This window comes from Quercus robur, chromosome 8 (genome assembly GCF_932294415.1).
Source record: "Quercus robur chromosome 8, dhQueRobu3.1, whole genome shotgun sequence".
Lineage (NCBI taxonomy): Eukaryota > Viridiplantae > Streptophyta > Magnoliopsida > Fagales > Fagaceae > Quercus > Quercus robur.
This window is the reverse complement of record NC_065541.1, coordinates 19,212,912-19,236,277: the sequence shown is the minus strand read 5'-3', so window position 1 is coordinate 19,236,277 and position 23,366 is coordinate 19,212,912. Positions and strand designations below refer to the sequence as shown.

The 23,366-nt window shown below is 40.0% G+C and overlaps 1 protein-coding gene across 1 annotated transcript; it reads left to right on the top strand.

The window, feature by feature from the left end:
* Nucleotides 1–233: 233 nt before the first annotated feature.
* LOC126696003 (uncharacterized) lies at nucleotides 234–1,226 on the top strand. The gene has a single exon (XM_050392794.1). It carries the CDS (start codon nucleotides 234–236, stop codon nucleotides 1,224–1,226), a length of 993 nt encoding a protein of 330 aa, XP_050248751.1.
* The last annotated feature ends 22,140 nt before the right edge of the window (nucleotides 1,227–23,366 follow it).

The window sequence follows — 23,366 nt, the reverse complement described above, 5'->3', positions numbered from 1 at the left end:
TTGGTTTAACTCTGGTTCCAGGGAGAGAGCAGTCAATGGAGTGGCTGAGGAAGATGGGATGGATTTGGAGGGAGGAGGCGAAATCCTTTCCCCCTTTTGATGATGATCCTAATTAAAGTTTTTGCCTTGTCATGAATGTCATTATTTGGAATAGCAGGGGTGCTTTGAAACCCAACTTCCAAAGTCACGTCAGGAAGCTCACTCAGGATCATGACCCGACTATTTTTGTGGTAATGGAGACTCGTTTAGGAGGAGACCGTGCTAATGGAATCACAAACCAACTTCCCTTTGATAATGCTATTCACATTGATACTATAGGCTACGCTGGTGGTTTGTGGCTACTTTGGAATTCAGATAGGGTGGATATTACTCTCTTATCAAAAATGGAGCAGGAAATCAACGTTACTTCTAAGGTATGTCACTATAATTGTTCTTGGTTATTATTTGTTGTCTATGCTAGTCCAAGGCTTGCAAAGCGTTCCATCTTATGGGAAAATCTCTCCACTTTATCAGAAATGCATAGCTTGCTGTGGGTAATTGCAGGAGACTTTAATGAGCCCCTTAATGATGAAGATAAATTTGGGGGCAGAGGAGTTAGTGTCAACAGGTTTATGCTCTTTAAGGAGTGCCTTGATAAGTGCAACATGTTGGATTTGGGCTTCTTGGGGCTAAGATTTACCTGGACAAACCGAAGGGATGTTAATGTGTTCATTCAAGAGAGAATTGATCGCTATTTTGTTAATCATGACAGGTGTGCAATTTATCTGGAGGCTAGAGTAACCCACCTCACCCGCTGCCACTCAGATCATTGTCCGGTTCTTTTGGAAACCTTGCCGAGCAGCTCCACCCACATTTTGAGACCATTTAAATTTCAAAGTTTTTGGCTGTCCGGTCCTACATTCCCTTCTTTGGTTTCCAAGGAGTGGGCTCCCTCTCGAAAACTACCTATGGCAATTGAAGGCTTTACCCAAGAGGCTCAACGTTGGAACAAGCTCCATTTTGGGAATATCTTAGCTAAGAAAAAACCTCTTCTCGCCAGATTAAATGGAATCCAGAGAGCTTTGGCAAATGGGCCTTCTTCTTTCCACATTGAACTTGAAAGGAAGTTGCATAGGGAGCTTGAAGTTGTTCTTGACCAGGAGAGAGATTTATGGGCTTTAAAATCAAGGGTGAATTGGATGATTCTCGGTGACCGTAATACAGCATTTTTTCACATTTTGACCTAGTCAGAAGGAAAAGGAACCGGATCATATCCATTAAAAGCAATGTTGGGGAGTGGATTCTTGATGAAAGGGAGGTTATGGAGTTTATCAGGAAAGAGTATGAGGACCTTTATTCAACCTCTCTTTCCTGTTCAGTCATAATGCTAAATACCACTGCTTGGGGGCAAGCTACTCTGTCAAACTCAAAGAAGGATGATCTGAATCTTCTTGTTACGGAGGAGGAAATTAAGGTTGCACTATGGTCAATGAAAGCTTATAAATCCCCAGGTCCTAATGGGCTCCATGCGGGGTTTTTTCAAAGATTTTGGATGATAGTTGGTAATTCTATTGTTGATGAGGTGAAGGATATTTTTGCCAAGCGGAGGGTGCCGGACTATCTAAACAAAACTCTTATTGCTCTTGTTCCAAAAATTCAAGGCCCCGAAACAATTGGGAACTATCGCCCGATTAGCCTTTGCAACACGGTTTATAAGATTGTTTCCAAGGTTATTGTGGGGCGCTTGTTACCTTACTTGGAAAAATTAGTCTCTCCTGTCCAATCTGCTTTTGTGTCGGGTCGGAGAGGGGTGGATAATGCTATCATCGTCCAAGAGCTTATTCATTCTATTAGCAAGTCTAAAGGAAAAGATAGCTATATGGCCATAAAAATAGGTCTTGAAAAAGCTTACGATAAGCTAGAATGGGGCTTTATTAGAGAAAGGCTGATTAGTTTAAACCTTCCCAATGATCTCGTGGAGCTTATTATGAGTTGTGTCTCAACAGTTTCTACTTCTATTTTGTTCAATGGAGGGATGTTGGAGCTCGTTTTTCCATCCAAAGGGATTAGACAGGGGGATCCATTATCCCCCTACCTATTCATAGTATGTATGGATTGGCTGGGTCAGCTCATTGAGCATGAGTGTAATGATAAATATTGGTATCCGGTCAAAGCTTCGAGGAATGGACCTAGTTTTTCTCATCTTTTTTTCGCCAACGACCTCATGCTGTTTGCTAAGGCCAACCTGGTTAATTGTAGAGCAGTCAGACAGGTCCTTGATACTTTCTATCAAAAATCCGGGCAAACACTCAGCCAAGCTAAATCCAGGGTTTATTTTTCCCTGAATGTGGATAGGGAAGCTAGAGACAACATGTGTGACATACTGGGATTCCATTCAACCTCCTCGATTGGTAAGTACTTGGGTATTCCCATCAAGACCCCAGGTAGCACTAATCAGGAGTTTAACTTTGTCTTGGATAGAGTGAAAAAGAAATTGGTAGGTTGGAAGGCAAACTTGCTGTCTATGGCAGGTAGATCAGTTCTTGTTCAAGCTTCGCTCTCTACCATCCCAGCCTATACTATGCAATGTTCCCTTCTCCCCGGGAAGGTCTTGGACCAAATTGATAGGGTGAATCAGAATTTCTTGTGGGGATCCTCAGAAACATCTAAAAAGATGCACTGGGTGGGTTGGCAGAAGGTTACAAGACCAAAAACCGAAGGCGGTTTGGGATTGCAAACAGCCAAAGGCAGAAACATAGCATTGCTAGCTAAGCTTAACTGGAGATTTCACTTCGAAAAAGAGGCTCTTTGGTCTCAAGTGCTGAGGAACAAGTATTGCTCCAGTTGGAGATTGAATTCCAGAAATAATGAGAAGTTAACTTGCTCTAGAATCTGGAAGGGAATGAAGACAAGGTATGAAGTTTTCAGCAAAGGTATGAGATGGATTCTAGGTAGAGATAGTAATCTCAGTCTCTGGTTTGACAGTTGGTCTAGCTTAGGCCTTTTGAGGGAGATGGTGCAAGGCCCTCTCTCAATGGAGGAAGCCAAGCTTAAGATTAAAGATGTTATCACCCCCCAGGGATGGGATTGGTCTAAAGTTTCCTTAAATCTCCCAAACCATGTCAAGCTCGATATTCAAGCCATTCCCTTTGCGGTTACTTCAAGGAGTGAGGATAGGATTGTATGGGCAGCCAACCCCCATGGCAAATTTGATCGTAAGAATGCTTACAGGTTAGCCATAGCCAAAGATAACCCTTCTGTTTTCTTAGGTCAGTGGATTTGGAAATCAAAAATTTCTCCAAAGATCCAATTCTTTGTCTGGAAGTGTTTCCACAATAGCATAGGAGTCAATGAGTGCTTGGTGAAGCATGGAGTGATCCAAGACAATTGTTGCCCGATCTGCTCTATTGGAGTTGAGTCCATTCTCCATGCGCTTCGTGACTGCCAACATGCCAGATGGGTGTGGATTCAAATAGGAGTTGCAGGGAATGATAGAGATTTCTTTTCTTGTGATCTCCATGATTGGTTCTCTGCAAATGCCAAAGCTAGTAGGAGTAGGCAGCCTAACCAACCACCTTGGAATACTGTTTTCTTCGTTGCTGTTTAGACTCTGTGGGTCCAGAGAAATAACAGGGTGTTTCGAAATAGAGATTATTCTCCAAACCTTGTGTCTCAGATTATTAGTTCAGCTCTTGAGTTTGTTCTTTGTGCTAAAGATGTGGATGAAGGGAGGGATCATATAATCAGACCTATCAGGTGGGAGAGACCTGTTGAGGGGTGGCTGAAGCTTAATACGAATGGTTCATCCTCCGACAATCCTGGTCTAGCTGCAAGGGGTGGGGTGATTAGAGATGGGAATGGTAATTGGGTTGTGGGCTTCTCAAGAAAAATTGGAATTACCTCCAGTTTCATGGCTAAGATGTGGGCGCTTCGAGATGGACTCTTAATCTGTGTTAATCATAATTATGTCGCTGTTGAAGTAGAAGTTGATGCTAAAGCTGTTATTGATGTGCTTGCTAACCCCGGTCAATCCAATAATTTCATTCTCTCTATTCTGAATAATTGTAGGCATTTGGCCTCTCAAATTCCCTGGATTCGTTTTAGCCACTGTTACAGAGAAGCGAACAGATGTGCAAACTTCATGACTCAGCAAGGATACCATCACAATGAAGATTTTTGTTTATTTGAGAACCCGCCTGTGGGTGTTCTTGCTCTTTTAGATTTTGATAAAGCTGGGTTGTACCTTTACAGGCGCTGTCCTGTTAACTCTGTTTCTCCCTTTTGGTTTTAATGCTATCATCTTTTCTACCAAAAAAGAATATCTTTCAACCGCACAATACCATGGCCTTATATCATGCTGTAACAAGAATATGTAATCGTCTTTCCCAATTCCTTTTCTCATCAACAAAAATTTTAATCTTGTTATCTATGGAATTATTTTAGTTGAATATATATCAATTTTCATTCATATTTGAGTCTATACAGTATACATTCAAAATAATGTTCTTACTTCACTATATTAATGCTAAATTCTTGATTATATCTAATACTATCAAATCTAACTAAAGTACCAAGAACTAGGATTTTTTTATTAATATTTATTGATCATTATGATGATTGAACTTTTAAAAGTTAAGTATGGACAAGTTAGAACTATTTATACATTGATCAAAACTAAACAATTTTTTTTTTTTTAACGGAGCATAACAAAATTAAGGGGGGGAGTGTGATAGTGTAGGTAGTTGCAGCGATAGACCTGGGATGATTTTGAGGCCCTCCTCGCAAGCAAGAACCGTAGCACTTTTAGCAAAGTTGGTGGCAATCCGACCGATCATGGAACGGGCTTCCTCATCTTGCATGGACTGGATCACCTTCGTCTTAACGGCGTCATCAACCTTGGCAACAGCAGCCTGGCCGTAACCATAAGAGCTCGAACACCACCCCTCCTCAGCCGTTAGATCAGGTGCGTTTTGTATCACCGAACTGCTTGTAGAGGAAATATAATCCCTAATGCAGTAATCCCCATATCAATCTCTCCCTCTCTCTGTCTCTCTCTCTCAAAAGAAAAGGCAGAATGTGAGTGAAGCCTTTAAGGCTACGCTTCATGACAAAGGAAAGTCGAAAGAGTCGGTACGAGTGGAATGACTTTATTACCACCACTCAACAAAGTAAAGTTTTTTTTTTTTTTTTTTGTTATTGTTATTATTATTATTTTGTATTTACTATTTACCAAAAGGTGAAAAATAAATATATAAATCGGACAGACTTAAAGAATTCAAATTCGGCCGCCCATTAGGGTCAGATTAATTGTACCTTCCAAGTTCCAAGGGTCTTTTTCACTTTTATTTCTTTTTAGTTTCAATTTTTTTTCAACTAAATCTTTCAATTTACATCTTATTTTAATATAGCCCTTTCATATGTTTCTGTCAATTTCTATCAAATTGTGCTGTTAAATTTTGTAAACTAAATCTATTAATTTTTAACATTTTTTTAAGAAAATATCCCACATTGAAAATAACCCCAAAACCTTTTATTTTTTTTACATACAAAAAAAAAAATATGCATACATTTTGACTTATTTCTTTCTTTCTTTCTTTCTTTCTATAAAAATAAAATAACAAAAATAGTATAAAGTAAAAGTTAAATAATACAAAATACTTTTTTTAGAAGAATAATACATAATACTTATGTATATAAAAATGTTTAATTATATTAGTCTAGTATAATAACACCACAAAAGAAGAAGAAAAAAAGTGTACAATTGTTATAAATGAAACGGAAATAAAGTTAAATCACCTAAAAGTATAACTAATTATATAAATCTTTGATAATAAAATAAATAATTAGGAAGAATTTTACAATGAACTTACAATATATCTTCTCAAAAAAAAAAGAAAAAAAACTTACAAAGTAGATTGACATTGAAATTCTTTATGTTTCAAAATTGCACATCATTAACATACTTTTTTAGATCCAAGTAATGTTTTTAACACATACACTCAATTCAATCCGATGACAAGTAATGTCACAAGTAATATGTGTCATTTACTACGATAGGATTTCTACCAAAATCGAGTACAATTACTAGTAAAGAATGACATTACTATTTCATCTATTAGTAGATTAACGCTTTTTTATATGTATAAAGTTTAATAATAAAAATAATTAGGAAAAAATCTATAATAAACTTAAGAGGAGAGTTACATCCACAACATTTTCATAACAAATCATAACCAGTAAGTTGTTATTGGTTTTAATTTGAATGTACAACTTAAATTACTTTTTTATTTACTTATAACAACCAATAACGACCCACCACTTAGGATTTGTTATATTAATATTATGAAAATGTTGTGGATATAACATTTCTCTAAACTTAAAAAAGTAGATTTGATGTTGAAATTATATATATTTCAAAATTGCACATCAAATTGATAAGAAAAATCATTACTATTTCATCTATTAATATAGAGAATTTAATATAACTTTAGCATATGAAAGGGCTAATAGAAAATTAAATCTTTAAATCTATATTATCTATAAAAAGGATTCCCTTCTTTGGACTGGATTTTTATGTGTTTCAGAAATATCCTTAAATTCTACATTTAATAATGAAAAAACTTGAGAGTAATTCGATAAAAATATATTTCCAACTCCATTTAAAATGCTTATAAAATAGGACAATTTCGTACTAATTCATGTCTTTAAACAAATTTATCCAAAATTATAAATAAATAAATAAATAAATAAGGAAAATTATGACACTAAAAGATTGTTATTCTTAATGTTCTGAATTTTTTTTTTCAAGTAGGGGCAGTCCAATTTATAGGTCTATTCAAACACACACATGCACTCAATTTAATCCGATGACATCTTAGATCCATATTTTATTTTGCTCGAATCCTCCTTAAAATCGCAAACCCGTTTAATCAGAACATCAATCAAGCAAAATGATCCCAAAAATTAAGTGGTAATTTAAAAGCACTCCATAAGAGAAGGATTGTTCCAGTGCATTGGTTTTTGTAATAATTTCGGTTATTGGGTTGTGCTTGGATTTGAGCTCTGGAGAGTGGACCCCTTCAAAATCTATAACCATCATGAATTCATGATCGAGCTTATTTATTGAAAATCTCCTAAGCAACCTCAATGAAAGTTTGACTAAACATATTTTGAAAAGGGAAAGGAGCTAAATTATAAAGCTCAAACCAAGTTTAATATACTGAATAAATAGTTGAAAGGGACCCTTAGTCAAGGAGAAATTATAAGGTTCTCATGGTGGATCACGTCATTTTTGCCTAGTAATCCACCATTCCACTAAAAGACTCTTATTTGTTTAAAATTTTGCTGAATCATTTTATGATAAAAATTAAAGTAAAAGATAAACACATTTAAATGCTATCTATTTAAAATCAAAATTAAAAGAGAATCGTGTAAACAGTAAAAAATTAAGAGGGAAAACTTCCTTATTTAAGCTCTCCCAAGAGAAGAAGAGGGAAAACTTCCTCCTTATTTAATGGCTGATGTTAAGGTGAAAAAGTTGTTTGTGTTTCATTTTATCATAACAAAGAATACAGTTCTTGATTCTTAGTTCTTATTACATTGCACCTAGATACTCATATGGCTGATGGAGGTAGACATGGTAAAACAAGTCAGAATTTTTTTATTTGACTCAAAAAATACCCAACCCAAACCTAATTTTTTTGACTTGAAGCAAAAAGGGGTTGACCCGTGACCCAACTTTTGTTTGTGTTTTTTGTGGGTTAACCCGACCCGACCCGCGATCCAACCCTAACCCAAACCATTTTTTAAAAACTTTTTTTTTTTTTTTTGGGCAAAAGAAGTAGTAAAATTAGGACAATATTGGTTGAATTGTTTGTTGTGAGTTTTAAGGAAACAATTGATACATTTACATAATTGCATGCAAATTAATTGAAAGATGAATATTGAGCATTCTGTAATGAATAAAGATTTTTAGATATCAAATAGCAAAGTACATGCCAAGATAATTTGGTTACAGTAGAGTTAAAAACATAGATTTAAAATTGTATACATGTATGAGAAACATTCACAAGTGTGAAAATAGTGAAGCCAAAGTATCAAATTAACATAAATTACGAATGCTTAGACCTATTTTTTAACAATTTATATCCAAAATAAACGGTTTTTCAAAATAAATTATGGTATTTTCTAAAGTGTGTGTTGCTTAATAATGATATGATATTCATAAAAGAGACCATGTATAAATAAGTAAACAATCAAAATTTAATGTGTACGGCACCGAGGTACCCAGACCCAATTGGGCCCTGGGTTCAGGCCCAATAGCACGGCCCCATTTTTTGAATCTCTGCTTTAAACTACCTTCATAAACTGCGAGTTTTAATCTCGTCCCGTAACCGGTGCTCGGCATAGATTTCCCGAACAACTAAGAAAGTCTTTAATCCAGACATACCATAAGGTGCTCAGCAGTTCCCAGGAAACATCACTACCGGGCATATTAGCTTGAGTTGGAACCAAGTTCCAAAGCCATAATCTCAGCATTCCACTATCACCTAAACACCCACTTACAACAGATAATATTGGACCTTTGATTGCACTAACAATGGCAGTAATCATGACCTACCCACTAACTTAGAGCTATAAATAGAAGAAGTTGGGGAAGAAAAAGGGGTTCAGAAGAGAAAAAAAAAAACAAGAGAGAGAGAGAGTGGGAATATTACTTTGAGTCTCTATGCCGAGAACGACCCAAAGTAGGAAATCCTAAAACCCACCTCATAAATAAGTTGTGAGCCCAAGTGAAGTTAGGCCTAATAATTTCATTTTTGGGGTGCACAATTAGCGCCTACTGTGGGGTTATCCTACGAAGCTATGGTTCGACTAAGACTCAAACGCGGGAAATGTCCGAAAGGCGTTCAGGAGGCCAAGCCGAGAGCGAATCGATAGGATCTTCTTGGGGTTCCACATGGCGGGAAAGAAGACAGAAAAGGCGTGAGGATAGGGAGCGTGTGCGAGGAGAAGTAGAATCTAGCCTGGGAGAAGGATCAGACCAGACTCACCGAACAATGTTAGGTGCCACAGGACACGGGCAGCGTGATGGTAGAGACCGAGAACTGGAGCGGTTGCGTAGACTAGTGAGGGATCTAGAATTGGAAGCAAGGTGTCGGTGCCAGGGAAGGAACCGTAACAACCGAGAAAGAAGGGATGATAGCATGGGAAATCGAGGCGAAGAGGGCTCTAGCTAGTCCAGTCCCCGACGATTCCAGGACTGGTCACTTTCCCGAGAATCACGTCAACACAGGAACCACTTGCACTCCCGAGAGACGCGTTAGTAGCGGAACCGTACACGTTCACGTAGATATGACGACCGAGGCTCAGATTCTCCAGAGGAATGGCAAACCCACAATGTTGCCATGGACGACATGAGCCGGGCCTTACGAAAAGCTACTCGGTCACCATTCTCAAATGAAATTGAACAGGCCCCTATGCCGAGTCGGTTTACACGGCCGCCATTCAATTCCTAAGATGCGAAAACGGACCCTGTGGAGCATGTCAGTCATTATATCCACATAATGATGCACTGATGTATAAGGTATTCCCTTCTAGTCTCGGCTCCACGGTCTTGGGATGGCTCAATGGATTACAAAAAGGTTTCATTCGCAGCTTCACCGAACTGATCCAGTAGTTCGGCGCTCGATTCGTGACGTGTAGCTGAATGTCGCAACCAGTGGACGCGCTACTTTCCATAAAAAATGAGGGTCAGCGAAACCCTTCGGAGTTATGCCAGTCGATATTGGGAACTATACAATGAGATCGGTGGGGTAAATGAGAAGATTGCAGCAAGCACCTTCAGGATGGGGCTTCCTGAAGATTCCGAACTACGGGAGTCACTGACGAAAAGAACTTCCGAGGATATGAGGCAACTTATGAGGTGTATTGAGGAGTATAAGCGTCTTGAAGATGATCCGTTGCAAAATAAGGGGAAGGCCCCATTGCTCGGTAGATCTCGGCAGGGCATTATTCCGACAAGACCAAAAAAGGATTTCAGAATGCAGGAATCAGAAGCACAAATTGAAGGATTGAATGTGGCATTCAAAGAACCGGTGCACAAAATTCTAGATCGGATTAAGAACGAGTCGTTCTTCAGGTAGTCGAACAAGATAGGAGGCGACCTATCTCGGAGGAATCAAAACTTGTATTGCACATACCACAGAGATAAAGGGCACACCACTAAGCAATGCCGGGTATTAAAAGATCATCTAGGGCAACTAGTAAAGGTAGGGTATTTGAAAGAGTTCGTAGTGAATTCTAGTAACCGAGATGCTGGCCAGGGTGCTCAGTAGAAAGGGAATCCCCTCCCACCACCGTTGGGAGTGATCGAGGTCATCCACATTGCCCTAAGGAGTGCGGACACAGTTAGGAGAGTATTGACAGTGGCCTACGCGGAGGGACAATCACCCGAGAAAAGGATGAAAGTTGGTCGGCTGACAATCTCTTTTGACGAGGAAGACTTAGAAGGGACGATCCAACCTCATGATGATGCGTTGATAGTAACAGCATGGATAAGCGGCTTCTTGGTGAAAAAAGTGATGATAGACCAGGGAAGCGGAGCTAATGTAATGTACCCAGACTTGTTCGAGGGGCTCGGATTAAAGAGTCAAGACTTGGTGAAATATGATACGCCGCTGGTCTCGTTTGACGAAAGAGTGGTGATCCCCAAAGGTTAAATTTCTCTCTCGGTGAATATGGAAGGCAAGGAAGTAATGGTGACCTTCATAGTAGTCAGGTCGTTCTCGCTGTACATTGTAATCCTGGGAAGGCTATGGATTCACGCAATGAAGGCTGTTCCGTCCACCTTATACGTGAAAGTTAAATTTCCCACCGAGTATGGAGTTGCCGTGGTACGGGGAAACTAGCGAGTGGCTAGGTAGTGTCTGGTCGCCGCGGTCAGGTGGAAGGGCGAACAGGATGGACAAACGGAAACCACCGAAAGAGAAACTTTATAGCAATTACAGAAGCCTCAAGGAGAAACAGGGGCAGATTGTGCCAAGGAGGTTTTGAAGGTTAGAATTTTTCCAAATATTGACAGGTATTTCCAAATAGGCACGAGCATGAATGACCGAGAGAAGGTAGAGATGTTGTTATTCCTTTTGCAGAATATGGATGTCTTTGCTTAGAGTACGTACGAAGTGCCCGGCGCAGATGTTGTCCATAAGCTCAACGTGGACCCATCATTCCCCCCGAAAAAGTAAAGGCCGAGAAGAGCATTGAAGGAGCATGTTGACGCAGTCAACTTGGAAGTCCAAAGGCTAAAGGAAGCAAGAGTGATAAGAAAAATATTCTTCCCGGAATGGTTAGCAAATACAGTGGTAGTGAAGAAAAAGAATGGTAAATGGAGGGTTTGTGTGGATTTCACAGACTTAAATCGGGCATGTCCTAAAGATCCGTTCCCAATGCCCAAGATTGATCAATTGGTAGATGCTACATATGGCACTCGAGGATGAGTTTCTTGGATGCTTTTCAAGGGTATCACCAGATTGTTCTGGCACCTGAGGACCAAGAAAAGACAGCATTCATTTCCCCAGATGCAAACTATCACTATGAAGTCGTGCCATTTGGGTTGAAGAATGCAGGAGCCACTTACCAGCAAATGATGACGAGAATGTTTCGAGAGAAAATTGGGTGCACAGTAGAAGTGTACATTGACGATATGGTGGTAAAGAGTAAACAGGAACCGCGGCATACAAAAGATCTCCAGGGAGTATTTGAGGTACTTCGGCAGCATAAGTTGCACGTGAACACCGAGAAGTGTACTTTCGGTGTGGAGGCTAGTAAGTTTTTGGGGTATCTGATCTCTACTCGGGGGATAGAGGCCAATCCCGACTAAATAGAGGCCGTGAATCACCTCAGACCGCCGAGCAATCCCAAGGAAGTACAAGTATTAACCGGGATGTTAGCCACACTAAATCGATTCATCTCCAAATTTACTGATCACTGCAGACCATTTTATCAACTTCTGAAGAAATGGAAGGGGTTTCAGTGGGATGAGGAATGTGACAAGGCCTATCGAGACCTGAAGGAGTATTTGACACAAGCGCCCATGTTGACAGCCCCAGAGTCCGGAGAAGATTTGTTCATGCACCTCTCGGTGTCTGATCACACCGTGAGTGCTATATTGCTGAGGGACCGAGGAGTGCAGCAGCCAGTGTATTACATAAGCAAAACCTTGGTAGATGCCGAGACGAGATATCTGCCCTTGGAGAAGTTAGTGTTGGCTCTGGTGCACGCAAGGAGAAAGCTGCCGCATTACTTTCAGGCTCATACTGTGTTCGTCCTCACCGAGTATCTCCTGCAGTCATTGTTAAAAAGATCAAACTTCACGGGCCGAATAGCCAAGTGGGAAACTCGGCTAGGTTCCTTTAACATAAGGTACAGGCCGCGAAGCTTGGTGAAGGGACAGGTTCTTGCTAATTTCATTGCAGAATCCAAGAATGATGGGAAGATAATCTGTAATGTAGAGAATCACCCGTGGAAGGTGTTTGTGGACGGCGCTTCAAATGCTACAGGGGCCGGAGTCGATATTGTCATAATCACCCCGGAGGGCATACGACTGGAGCATTCCTTCAGATTGGGTTCAAAGCCTCTAATAATGAAGCCAAATACGAGGCCTTTCTAGTCGGATTGAGGGCCGTATTGTGCCTAGGTGCGAAGGATATGGAGATTTATTCAGATTCTTGGCTGGTTGTTTATCAGATCCTAGGAAGCTTTGAAGCTCGGGACTTTCAGATGAAAGCCTATCTAAGCGCAGCTAAGCAAATCATTAGCAAGTTTGGGACAGTGAAGGTAGCCCAGATAGGTCGGGCACAAAATAGACACGTTGACTCATTGGCCACGTTGGCCTCATCGACTACTGAGGAGATTCCTCGACTCATCAAAATAGAACTTATAAGGGAGCCAAGTATCGGTATGGAAGATAACTGTAGCCCTGCCGGGGTTGATGTGGTCATTGTATCAATAACCAAGCCATGCTAGATGAACCCAATCATAAACTTCCTAGCCAAGGATAAAGTTCTGGACAATGAAAAAGAGGCTAAAAGATTCGTCGAGTGGCTCCCCAATATTGGCTGTCGGCAGATTGCAAATTGTACTAGAGGTCTTTCGGAGGCCTGTACCTTTTATGCTTACATCCCGAGAAAGTAAATGAACTTCTGACTGAGCTGCATGACAGAGTGTGTGGTGGTCATGTTGGGGGGCAATCGTTAGCACACAGGGTGATGACCCAAGGGTTTTGGTGGCCGTAGATGCAAAAAGATGCAGCGGAATATGTCCGGAAGTGTGAACAATGCCAAAAACACGCCCCTCTAATCCACCAGCTGGCAGGTCGTCTAAACCCCGTCAACAGTCCATGGCCGTTTGCACAATGGGGGCTAGACATCCTCGACCCTTTTCCTCGAGCAATAGGAAACCGCCGATTCGTGTTGGTGGCGGTTGATTATTTCACAAAATGGGTAGAAGCCGAGGCCCTGGCCAATATCTGGGATGTGGACGTGAAGAAGTTTGTATGGGAAAACATAGTCACAAGATTTAGGGTGCCGAACTCACTGATATCAGACAATGGGCTATAGTTAGACAGCAAAGCTTTCCGGACCTTTTGCAGCAATCTTGGCATTAAGAATAGATATTCTACCCCGGCGTATCCTCAAAGCAATGGCCAAGCTAAGGCAGTGAACAAGACCATTTTGAAAGGGTTGAAAAGAAGGTTGGACTGGGCAAAGGGGAGGTGGGCTGAACAGTTACCTAACGTTTTGTGGGCTTACCGTACAACTCCCAGAAGATCCACGGGGGAGACCCCGTTCTTTTTGACATATGGGGCAAAAGCCATGATACTAACCGAAGTGAGTTTGTGCAGTGCACGGGTCGCGGGATTTGACCCCATCCAAAACGACGGTTTAATGATGGAGCACTTGGATTGGTTAGAAGAGTGCCGGGAAGCAGCAACCATACGGCTCGTGAAGTATCAACAGAGACTCGCCCAAAGATACAACCGAGATGTAAAAGGTAGGGAATTCAGCGCCAGGGACTTGGTGCCGAGAAAGGTTGTGGGAAACATACGGGACGTAGGTGCAGGGAAGTTAGCTCAAATGTGGGAGGGATCGTACAGAGTTACCACCATTGCAGGCTTGGGGGCTTACTACCTAGAAGACCTTGACGAGAGGCCAATCCCTCAGCCATGGAATTTCCACAACCTAAAGAAGTTTTATCTATGACCATTCATGCACAAAAACATAAGTCCAAATCTTGTACTCCGCTATTATCAATTTAATGATGAAGTTACTTGTCTAAGCTATTTTCCATTTCATTATTGCGCTTTAAGTAATTGCATATTTAGTACGAATAGAAAACTCTAAGGATAGAAGCCCCGTTCTCGGTTCAATCAATATCGCCGAGCAAATGGAAACCTTATCATTCATACGAAAACTCTAAGGACAGAAACCTCATTCTCAGTTCGATCAAAATGGCCGGGCAGGTGGAAACCTTATCATTCTTACAAAAACTCTAAGGATAGAAACCTCATTCTTGGTTCGATCAAAATCGCTGAACAGGTGGAAACCTTATCATTTTTACAAAAACTCTAAGGACAGAAACCTCATTCTTGGTTCGATCAAAATCACCGAGCAGGTGGAAACCTTATCATTATTATGAAAACTCTAAGGACAGAAACCTCATTCTCAGTTCGATCAAAATCACCAAGCAGGTGGAAACCTTATCATTCTTACAAAAAACTCTAAGGGCAGAAACCTTATTCTCGATTCGATCAAAATCGCCGAGTAGGTGAGAACTGTGCACCAGGGTTTGAGGCACCGTGCCTTCATATTCTTAGGAAAACAAACATACGTTGTATAAACACAATATATTGGGGCTCAGTTTAACCCACCGTGTTGGCAATTCCCTACCAAACATGCTACAAAATAAATAGCAACAACAAAAATAGATGAAGAAAGGCAACACCAAAGATCAAAGTAAAGCACTCACGGGCATGGTCCAAACAAACACACAATGAATAGATAGTCATTCAAATAAAGTTAAAAGCAGAATTAATGTCTCATCGCCAAAACTCGATAATTGTGTATGGGTCATCCCCGTGAAATAAATAAGCTGTTCAGTCACCACAGTCCAGTGACATAGGCAAATTTACTAAGAAAGTAATAAAAAAAAAATGCAGTAAAAAGAAGTAAAAGCATTAGAAAAGCGGTACGGCAAGTAACTTAGTCAATGGAGGGTCCAGTCTGATCTGCTGCTTCGAGCTACTACTGCTCGGTCACGGGAAAGTGTAGGTCCCCACCGAGCTGATCTTGGGCATTCGGGATGCTGGTGGCTTCCATTTCATCTGGCTCTGCATGAGCATCAATTTGTTCCACCAACTCCCTCATACTTGTTGTTTCCTCCTCCTCAACGGGCATTGGGGGATCCTGCACGACAGTGACAAAGCTCGGAAAGGGAATCTGGCTGGGATCTCTTAGAGGGGAATCCTCGGGAACCCCTAAAACTTGTAGAGCAGCAAACCACCCGGCCTCAAAACCCAGCCTTCGAGCTTGGTTCACCACTGGCTCTGCGGAATTCTCGGCATCGGCAAACCCTTCATTGTACCATTTTTCTTCGCAAGCCTCCAAAGCCGCCCTCAGGTCAGCAAGTTCCTTGGTTTGGGCCGTGTTTAAGCTAATTGCTTGGACGAGCTTGACATTTGTTTAATTCTGCTTAGCCAGGAGTTCCACGCACCTCTTCTCCACCAAAGCTTTATTCTTCTCTACAATAGTAGCCTCCTTCTTAGCAGAATCAGCTGCCTCTAGTTTTTCTTTAGCCTTTTTAACAGCTATCTCCCATACCTCCCTCTCTCGATCAACCTCCTCGACAAGATCCTTTGCACGACCACCCAGAATATGGGCCAACTGAGCAACCTAACAAAGGCAGAAATTAGTACGGCAACTAAATGAAAAGGATGATAAGTAATTGACAAGTAGAAAGTTACCGTGATAGTATGCCACTGTAACCTACGCCCCACGGACTCCTCCGACCCTTCTTCGAAGGCATGTACATCATCGGGCAGAAGGAGACTCGTGGCCAAGGTTTGAGCAATGCGGCCCCCCTCGCCTTTCTCCCACATCCGCACACAGGCAGTTGAAGGCAGAGGCTTGCCGTCCAGCAAAAACTTAGGCTTCCACGCCGGCGCGGCTTGAGAGGAGGACACAACACCCGGCCCGACCTGGGTTTGCAACTCATGAATGACAATACCTCCTGTTGGCCGGGGAGGAGTCTGAGTGGCTACATCTCTCGGACCCGTGGGCGGCTGATCGGCAGCCCTCTGCCTTTTCCGGGCTCATCCAGCTTGTGGAGGGGGTGAAGGGGGAGGCACCTGGGTTTGGCTCTGAAAGGGTGGGGGCTGCGTGGCTTGCCGCGCACTGGGTACGAAGCGATCAATGGTCATAGTCTTCTGGGTCATCGTATGTTCGCTGAGAAAGGGGTCAGTGGCCGACAAGTTGGTTACGTCAACTGCAAAGTTCTCGGCTTCCTCTGCAGGGGCTCGGGTTTAACAGGGTCCTCGGGGTGAGCGGGTCCTTGAACAAAAGCTTCTTCTTGGATAGCCTCGTAAGTTAACTCTTGGAGACACCGAGACACGCGCTCCGCAGACTCGTCCCGCGGAGGCGCTAGCTCGTCTGAGCAGGTGTAACGCTTTCCCAATTCCCACGCCTCGCCGATCGTAAGCTTCGGCGGTAGAAAATTCGCGTATCGAATGTCTATGTACGACAAAAGCGGGTTGTCAACTAACAGCGCCTATTTGAAGGACTGCTAGGTAGAATAAACTGGTTTGACCCCGAGGATCAAATGTGAGGCTCGGAGCTGTCCATCCCAATGCACAAATATCTCGGACCGAAGGATGAAATTCAAGTCTTTGACGTGGACTGTCCTAATGTTTGGGATGAATAGTTTACCCTCTGCAAATGAACGAGATACGATATCAACAACTAGTAATAAAAAGCTACTTTAATAAATAAAAAAAAAAAAATGGTTAAGTCAGAGATTGGTACGAACCCACTTCACACAGTGAAAGGGGGCAGGGGATCTCCCCGGCAAACCAGTTGCCGCGCACCGGAACAAACTCCTCGGCCGAGTTCATATTTGAATCAGGTAGGCATGATATTAGCTGTACCCGATTATCCCTAGTTTTTAAGTAATAGTTGGAGGTTTTATTCTCACAGAAAGTATACATGTGGTTTATGTCATGGTGATCCAATTGTAAATCAAATGTGTGATTCAACTTACTAATGCAGCTAACTACCCGGTAAAAATTGGGAGGGAGCTGGTTGGGGCACAGCCCGTAATACCTAAGTGTATTGATCAAAAGAGGGTCCACGAGGAACCTAACCCCAACCTTTAGAACTACCATTAAAGGAAAAAAAGTTGTACCATGCCCTCTGTGGAGAGCGATTTCGCTCTCGTGGCAGTAAGCTAATTCCACGTCACCAGGAATATCAAACTTTTGTCTGAAGGTGGCCAAAGCCGCCAGGGCCTCTAGGAGAAAAGAATAACCCATTTTTGAAATCTAATACTGAGAGAGGGAACTCATAGAAAGAAGTTGAAGAAAAAGGAGAGGGAAGAGAACTTACTTTGGGCTCTAAGGAAGAAAGGACTTTGGACTGGTGAGTAAGCGCTCAAAGGAATGATCGGCAGAGAGTATGCTCAGGAAGTAGGAAGTGAAAAAGTGAAAGAATATTATAAAGAGAACTATTTATAAGAGTGGAAGAGGACATGGGAACATTTAATCAGCAATAAATAGGCATGATTCACAAAAAACCCTACGAATGCCAATGATAACCGACACACGTGCTGCCTTGGTTCACGAACCATTAGGCAATAATGACAACTGAACTTGGCGCTCCAGAATAGCTCGTCTTTTGAGAAGAGCATTAATGGGAAGCCATAACCGCATGAGTCCCTAGTTGTTGGGCTTTCAAAACAAGAAGGCATGGTCAGTTCCTTGATTCTTCCCGGCAGCCGGACATGAATCAAAGGGGGGCTAATGTATGGCACTGAGATACCCAGACCCAATTGGGCCTTGGGTTTAGGCCCAATAGCACGGCCCCATTTTTCGAATCTCTGCTTTAAACTACCTTCATAAACTGCGAGTTTTAATCTCATCCCCTAACCGATGCTCGGCATAGATTTCCCAAACAACTAAGAAAGTCTTTAATCCAGACATACCATAGGGTGCTCGGCAGTTCCCAGGAAACATCACTACCGAGCATATTAGCTTGAGTTGGAACCAAGTTCCAAAGCCATAATCTCAACATTCCACTCTCACCTAAACACCTACTTACAACAGATAATATTGGACCTTTGATTGCACTAACAATGGCAGTAATCATGACCTCCCCACTAACTTAGAGCTATAAATAGAAGAAGTTGGGGAAGAAAAAGGGGTTCAAAAAAAAAAAAAAAAAAGAGGGAAAAACAAGAGAGAGAGAGTGGGAATATTACTTTGAGTCTCTGTGCCGAGAACAACCCAAAGTAAGAAATCCTAAAACCCACCTCATAAATAAGTTGTGAGCCTAAGTGAAGTTAGGCTCAATAATTTCATTTCTGGCGCACACATAATGTATATCTCAAATTGAAATAGAGTGCCAACCACAATTGAAAATAGATTATAAAATTAATTTTCAAGATTGTAAATTTCTTATATGTTTTATTCTTTATCAAATGAGTTATCCAATAAATCATTTGTAATTTTTTTTTTTTTTGAAATGTTGATATTATATAGAAATAAAACTTGTGTATTTGTTTTACTTATCTTTATGTTATTTTGTTTTAGATAGCAATGTTAGAATTTGTATCATTTTAAAATTATAGAATAAGTATTAATAAGTTAAATTGAGTTCATTCTTGATATAAGTGGTGAATTCAAAGTAATGCATTTTATATCAAGTAATTTGTTGCATAACTTTCCAAATGGCAAATACATGTTGTTTTCTTTATACATATATAAAATCATGTGAAAAACCCAGGTCAACTCGACCTTACCCGTAACCCGATTGACCTGAACCTATTTTTAACCCCTTAAAATAATTCTTTTTAACCCGCAACCCTTTTAATCCGACCCGTCCCTTTTGTTATGTCTAAATGGAGCATGGAGGTACGCTTTTATTAATGGCTGATGAAGGTATGCTTTTCCTTTGGTGCTGTCATTTCAGTTTTAATTTACATAGGATCATACACTGCCTTTGTAGCTTTCGTACTGCACTGGATACTCAAATGCCTTCGTTTTAATTTATATTCTAGTTTTGATTTGTAGCATTTGACTAGATATGCTTTTCCTTTGCCTGCCACTATTTGATCGTCCGGTGCTATTGCTTATACTTTTTGGGCTAAAATTCATCTTGTACAATTTGTACAACGTAGGGACATAAAGTCTCTTTAGTTTTCTTGTTTGGTTGAGACTAGAGCCTTCAGATTTAATTTACATAGGATCATACACTCTGCCTTATTTAACAACCTCATATCTAGTCAAACACTACAAATCAAAATGATGTTATGTTTGTAGATGATGCAAGCTAGATATCACATCTAATATTTTTTTGGAGATATTGATAAGATATAGTAGTTATTTCAAGGCTATACTATTTTATTATAATAATATCTTGGTGTGAAAAATGTAAATAGTTAGTTGTTTTTATTTCTTATATTCAGTTTTTATTTCTAAGTATGTTCATATTTCTGAAATATTAAACATGCAGTTGCTATTGAAAATAAAGAAGATGACACCACAAAAACTAGCATGAGAGACAATTCTATGATAGTAAATCATGAAGGTCAAAGTGAAAATTTACTTATAATGGTTGTGTTCAGTAAAAGGGAAGCTTGTACGTTATATAATAAATATGCCATGCAAACTGGGTTTAGTAAAAGAAAAAATAAAATAATATACTCAAAGGACGGTGTACTACAAAGAGAGTATGTGTGTTTAAAAAAAGGATTTTCCCGAGACAAGAACCCTTGTGAGATTAAAATACAACAAGTCACAGCCACTAATCACCCCTAACCACAGCTCCAAATCCAAACTCATAACCTAATGAATTTCATTTTCACCTTCTATTCACTGACACACACTCAATAATTCAAACGTATGTAACTAATGGCGGAGCCAGAAATTAGAGATTGGAGGGGACAAATAGAAGATATGATGATTAAGTTTATTTATTTAAATACCATATTTCTTTTATATGATGTAGAATGTAGCATTGAAATAATACTATAAACACAATTCAATGCCAAGTTGTCCACACTAGCAGCATATTCCCTTCCATTAAAATCCTTCCCATTTTTTCCAATTTTTATTCAGATGGAAGACCGTGTCAAATGAAAGATCTGAAGGTAGTAAACAAAGCCACCTCAAAAACCCAATTTATCTCTCTCTCAACTTAACCATTCAGCAACCCATTTTTCTCTTGGTAAACCCACCGGAGCACCAACAACTTCCTGTCCTGTGGCAGATCCACCGCCGCCCATAGACCAAGGTTTCTGCTGTTCGCTGCCAACAATGCTTCGCCACTTTCAAGGAAAGCTCCGGGTCAAGGTTTTTTGGATTACTCCACTTTCAAGGATAATCCCCAATGCTACTGAGACGATAGTGTCTCTCCACTAAGGTTATTTTAATGGCTGTCATCTTGGCCATTGGTTGGATTTCACCCAAATTGTACCTATTCGCCACTTATTTTTAATTGCTTTATTTTTGGTTATAAAAAGTGAACAAGAAGAAAAATCTAGGGGTAAAAATCCTTTTTCGTACCTACATCTTCTCGCGATTCTCATTTTGGTCCCTAACTTTTTTTTTTCACCGCTTTTAGTTCCTATCCTAAAAAACGCGTCTCATTTTTGTCTCTGCCGTTACATCAAAGACATAATTTAATTGCTTTATTTTCGGTTATAAAAAGTGGATAAGAAGAAAAATTTAGGGGTAAAACCCTTTTTCATCCCTACATTTTCACGCGATTCTCATTTTGGTCCCTAACTTTTTTTTTCACCGCTTTTAGTCCCTATCCTGAAAAACGCGTCTCATTTTTGTCCCTGTTGTTACATCAGAGACAGAAATTGCACAAGTGGCAAACGGCAAAGTTATGATCATTAAAATAATAATAAAATTTTTATTTTAACATTAAAAAATGCCACCTCAGCATTTAAATAAAAAAATTTAATTTATTAATTTTAACTAAATAAAAAAATTAAAAACAGAAATAAAAACAAAAAATTACATTAATTGAGATCTGAGGGTGGCTTGAACAAGAACAATAAGAACATACATCCAGATCTAAGAACACAAAATTAAAATCCAAAAATCACAAACCCAAAAACAAAAACAACAGATCTTCCTGTTAAACCAAACACAAAAGCAACAAACACAAAACACAAACTCAAGAACACAAATTTAAAATCCAAAAATCACAAACCAAAAAATAAGAACATAGAATTAAACTATAGATCCACATCAAATTAAACATGTACAAGAAATTAAACAAAAAACAAAATTAAAATCCAGTTCATCCTCAACAAGAACTCTAAAGAACACAAATTCAGATTTAAAACACATGCCCAGATTTTCTAGCATTTTCTTGCCCTTTCTTGTCAACCAAACACAAAAACACGAACACAAACTGATTTCCAGCAAGAACAAAAACACAAACACAAACCCAGCAACGGATCTTCCTTGTCAATCAAACACAAAAGCAACAAACACAAACCCAGCAACTAACGACGATGAGGACGAAGACGTGGAGAAGCTTCTAGAGCCGTTCATGAAGGACCATCTCATGGCTCTGATCAAGAAGGGAGTGAGCAAGCACCTGGACTTGATTGAAATCATGCGTGAGCTCGTCGATATGGACCCCGCCCTCCGTAAGATCTTCATCCATGGCCTCAGCTGGGACACCACCATCGAAACCCTCACCTCCATCTTCGGCAAGTAAGGCGAGGTTCCTGCATTTGGGGTCATTCATGATCCAACCCGACCGAAACCACCCCACCGAAGATGCGATCCCGATTTCACTCCCCCAAAATGCCGATGACCAAATCTCCTCCCTCCTCCTTCTTCTTCTTCTTCATCGCTCTAGAGCTTTCTAATTCCTCTTTCTGACTCTCGCTCCAATGGCCATGAGAGGTGTCGATTTCAAATGGTTAGTTCCAAGCTCCTACTTTTCTGTACATGCGTGTGTGAGTGAGTTTGAGAGTGTGAGAGTGATGGGTTTTGGAAATTTGAAGTGAAAAATTTGTGAGTTTTTTTTTGCAGGTACAATTGGTTTTTCTTGTCGATGCTAGCGATAAGTGTGTATCCTTTAATGGAGTATTGATTGTGTTTTTATTAGTATAGTTTAGTAGCTTTATAGTTTACTAAGATAACATGGGAAAAATGTTGCTAGGTTTGGGTTTGTGTTTGTGTTTCTGGTTTGTGATTTTTGGATTTTAATTTTGTGTTATTGAGTTTGTGTTTCTTGCTTTTGTGTTTTGTGTTTGTTGCTTTTGTGTTTGGTTTAACAAGAAGATCTGTTGTTTTTGTTTTTGTGTTTGTGTTTTTGGGTTTGTGATTTTTGGATTTTAATTTTGTGTTCTTAGATCTGGATGTATGTTCTTATTGTTTTTGTTCAAGCCACCCTCAGATCTTAATTAATGTAATTTTTTGTTTTTAATTTTTATATTTAGTTAAAATTAATAAATTAATTTTTTTATTTAAATGCTGAGGTGGCATTTTTTAATGTTAAAATAAAAAATTTTATTATTATTTTAATGATCTTAACTTTGTCGTTTGCCACTTGTGCAATTTTTGTCTCTGATATAACGGTAGGGACAAAAATGAGACGCATTTTTTAGGATAGAGACTAAAAGCAGTGAAAAAAAAGTTAGGGATCAAAATGGGAATCACGTGAAAATGTAGGGATGAAAAAGGGTTTTATCCCAAAAATCTAATGAATGAATGAAAATGTTCAAAGAAAAACGAAGACGAAACGGACAAAGAGAGAAACACAGAATCATGGGTTTGTAAGTTGGTCTCTTTGAAGGATTTGTCAGCTACAAAACTATAGAAATCCAAATTTTATTTTAGGGCAAACATCTTGCAATGTTGACGGCTATGGGTCTGCCATGGAAACTTGCTACTGGTGGTCCGGTCGGTTGCTGAAGGGAGTGGTTGGGAGATAAATATATTTAGGCTTTGAGATGGCTGGTTTAGCGTATGATTAGAAAAAAAAATATTTTTGTTAATTTATTTTACTATTCAGTTTATTATTATTATTATTATTATTATTATTATTATTATTATTATTATTATTTATAGGTCTTATTGCATTTTTTGA

What these genes read in the sequence shown, in the direction of transcription:
- LOC126696003 (XM_050392794.1), top strand. Translation starts at nt 234, where the DNA reads ATGGAGACTCGTTTAGGAGGAGACCGTGCTAATGGAATCACAAACCAA.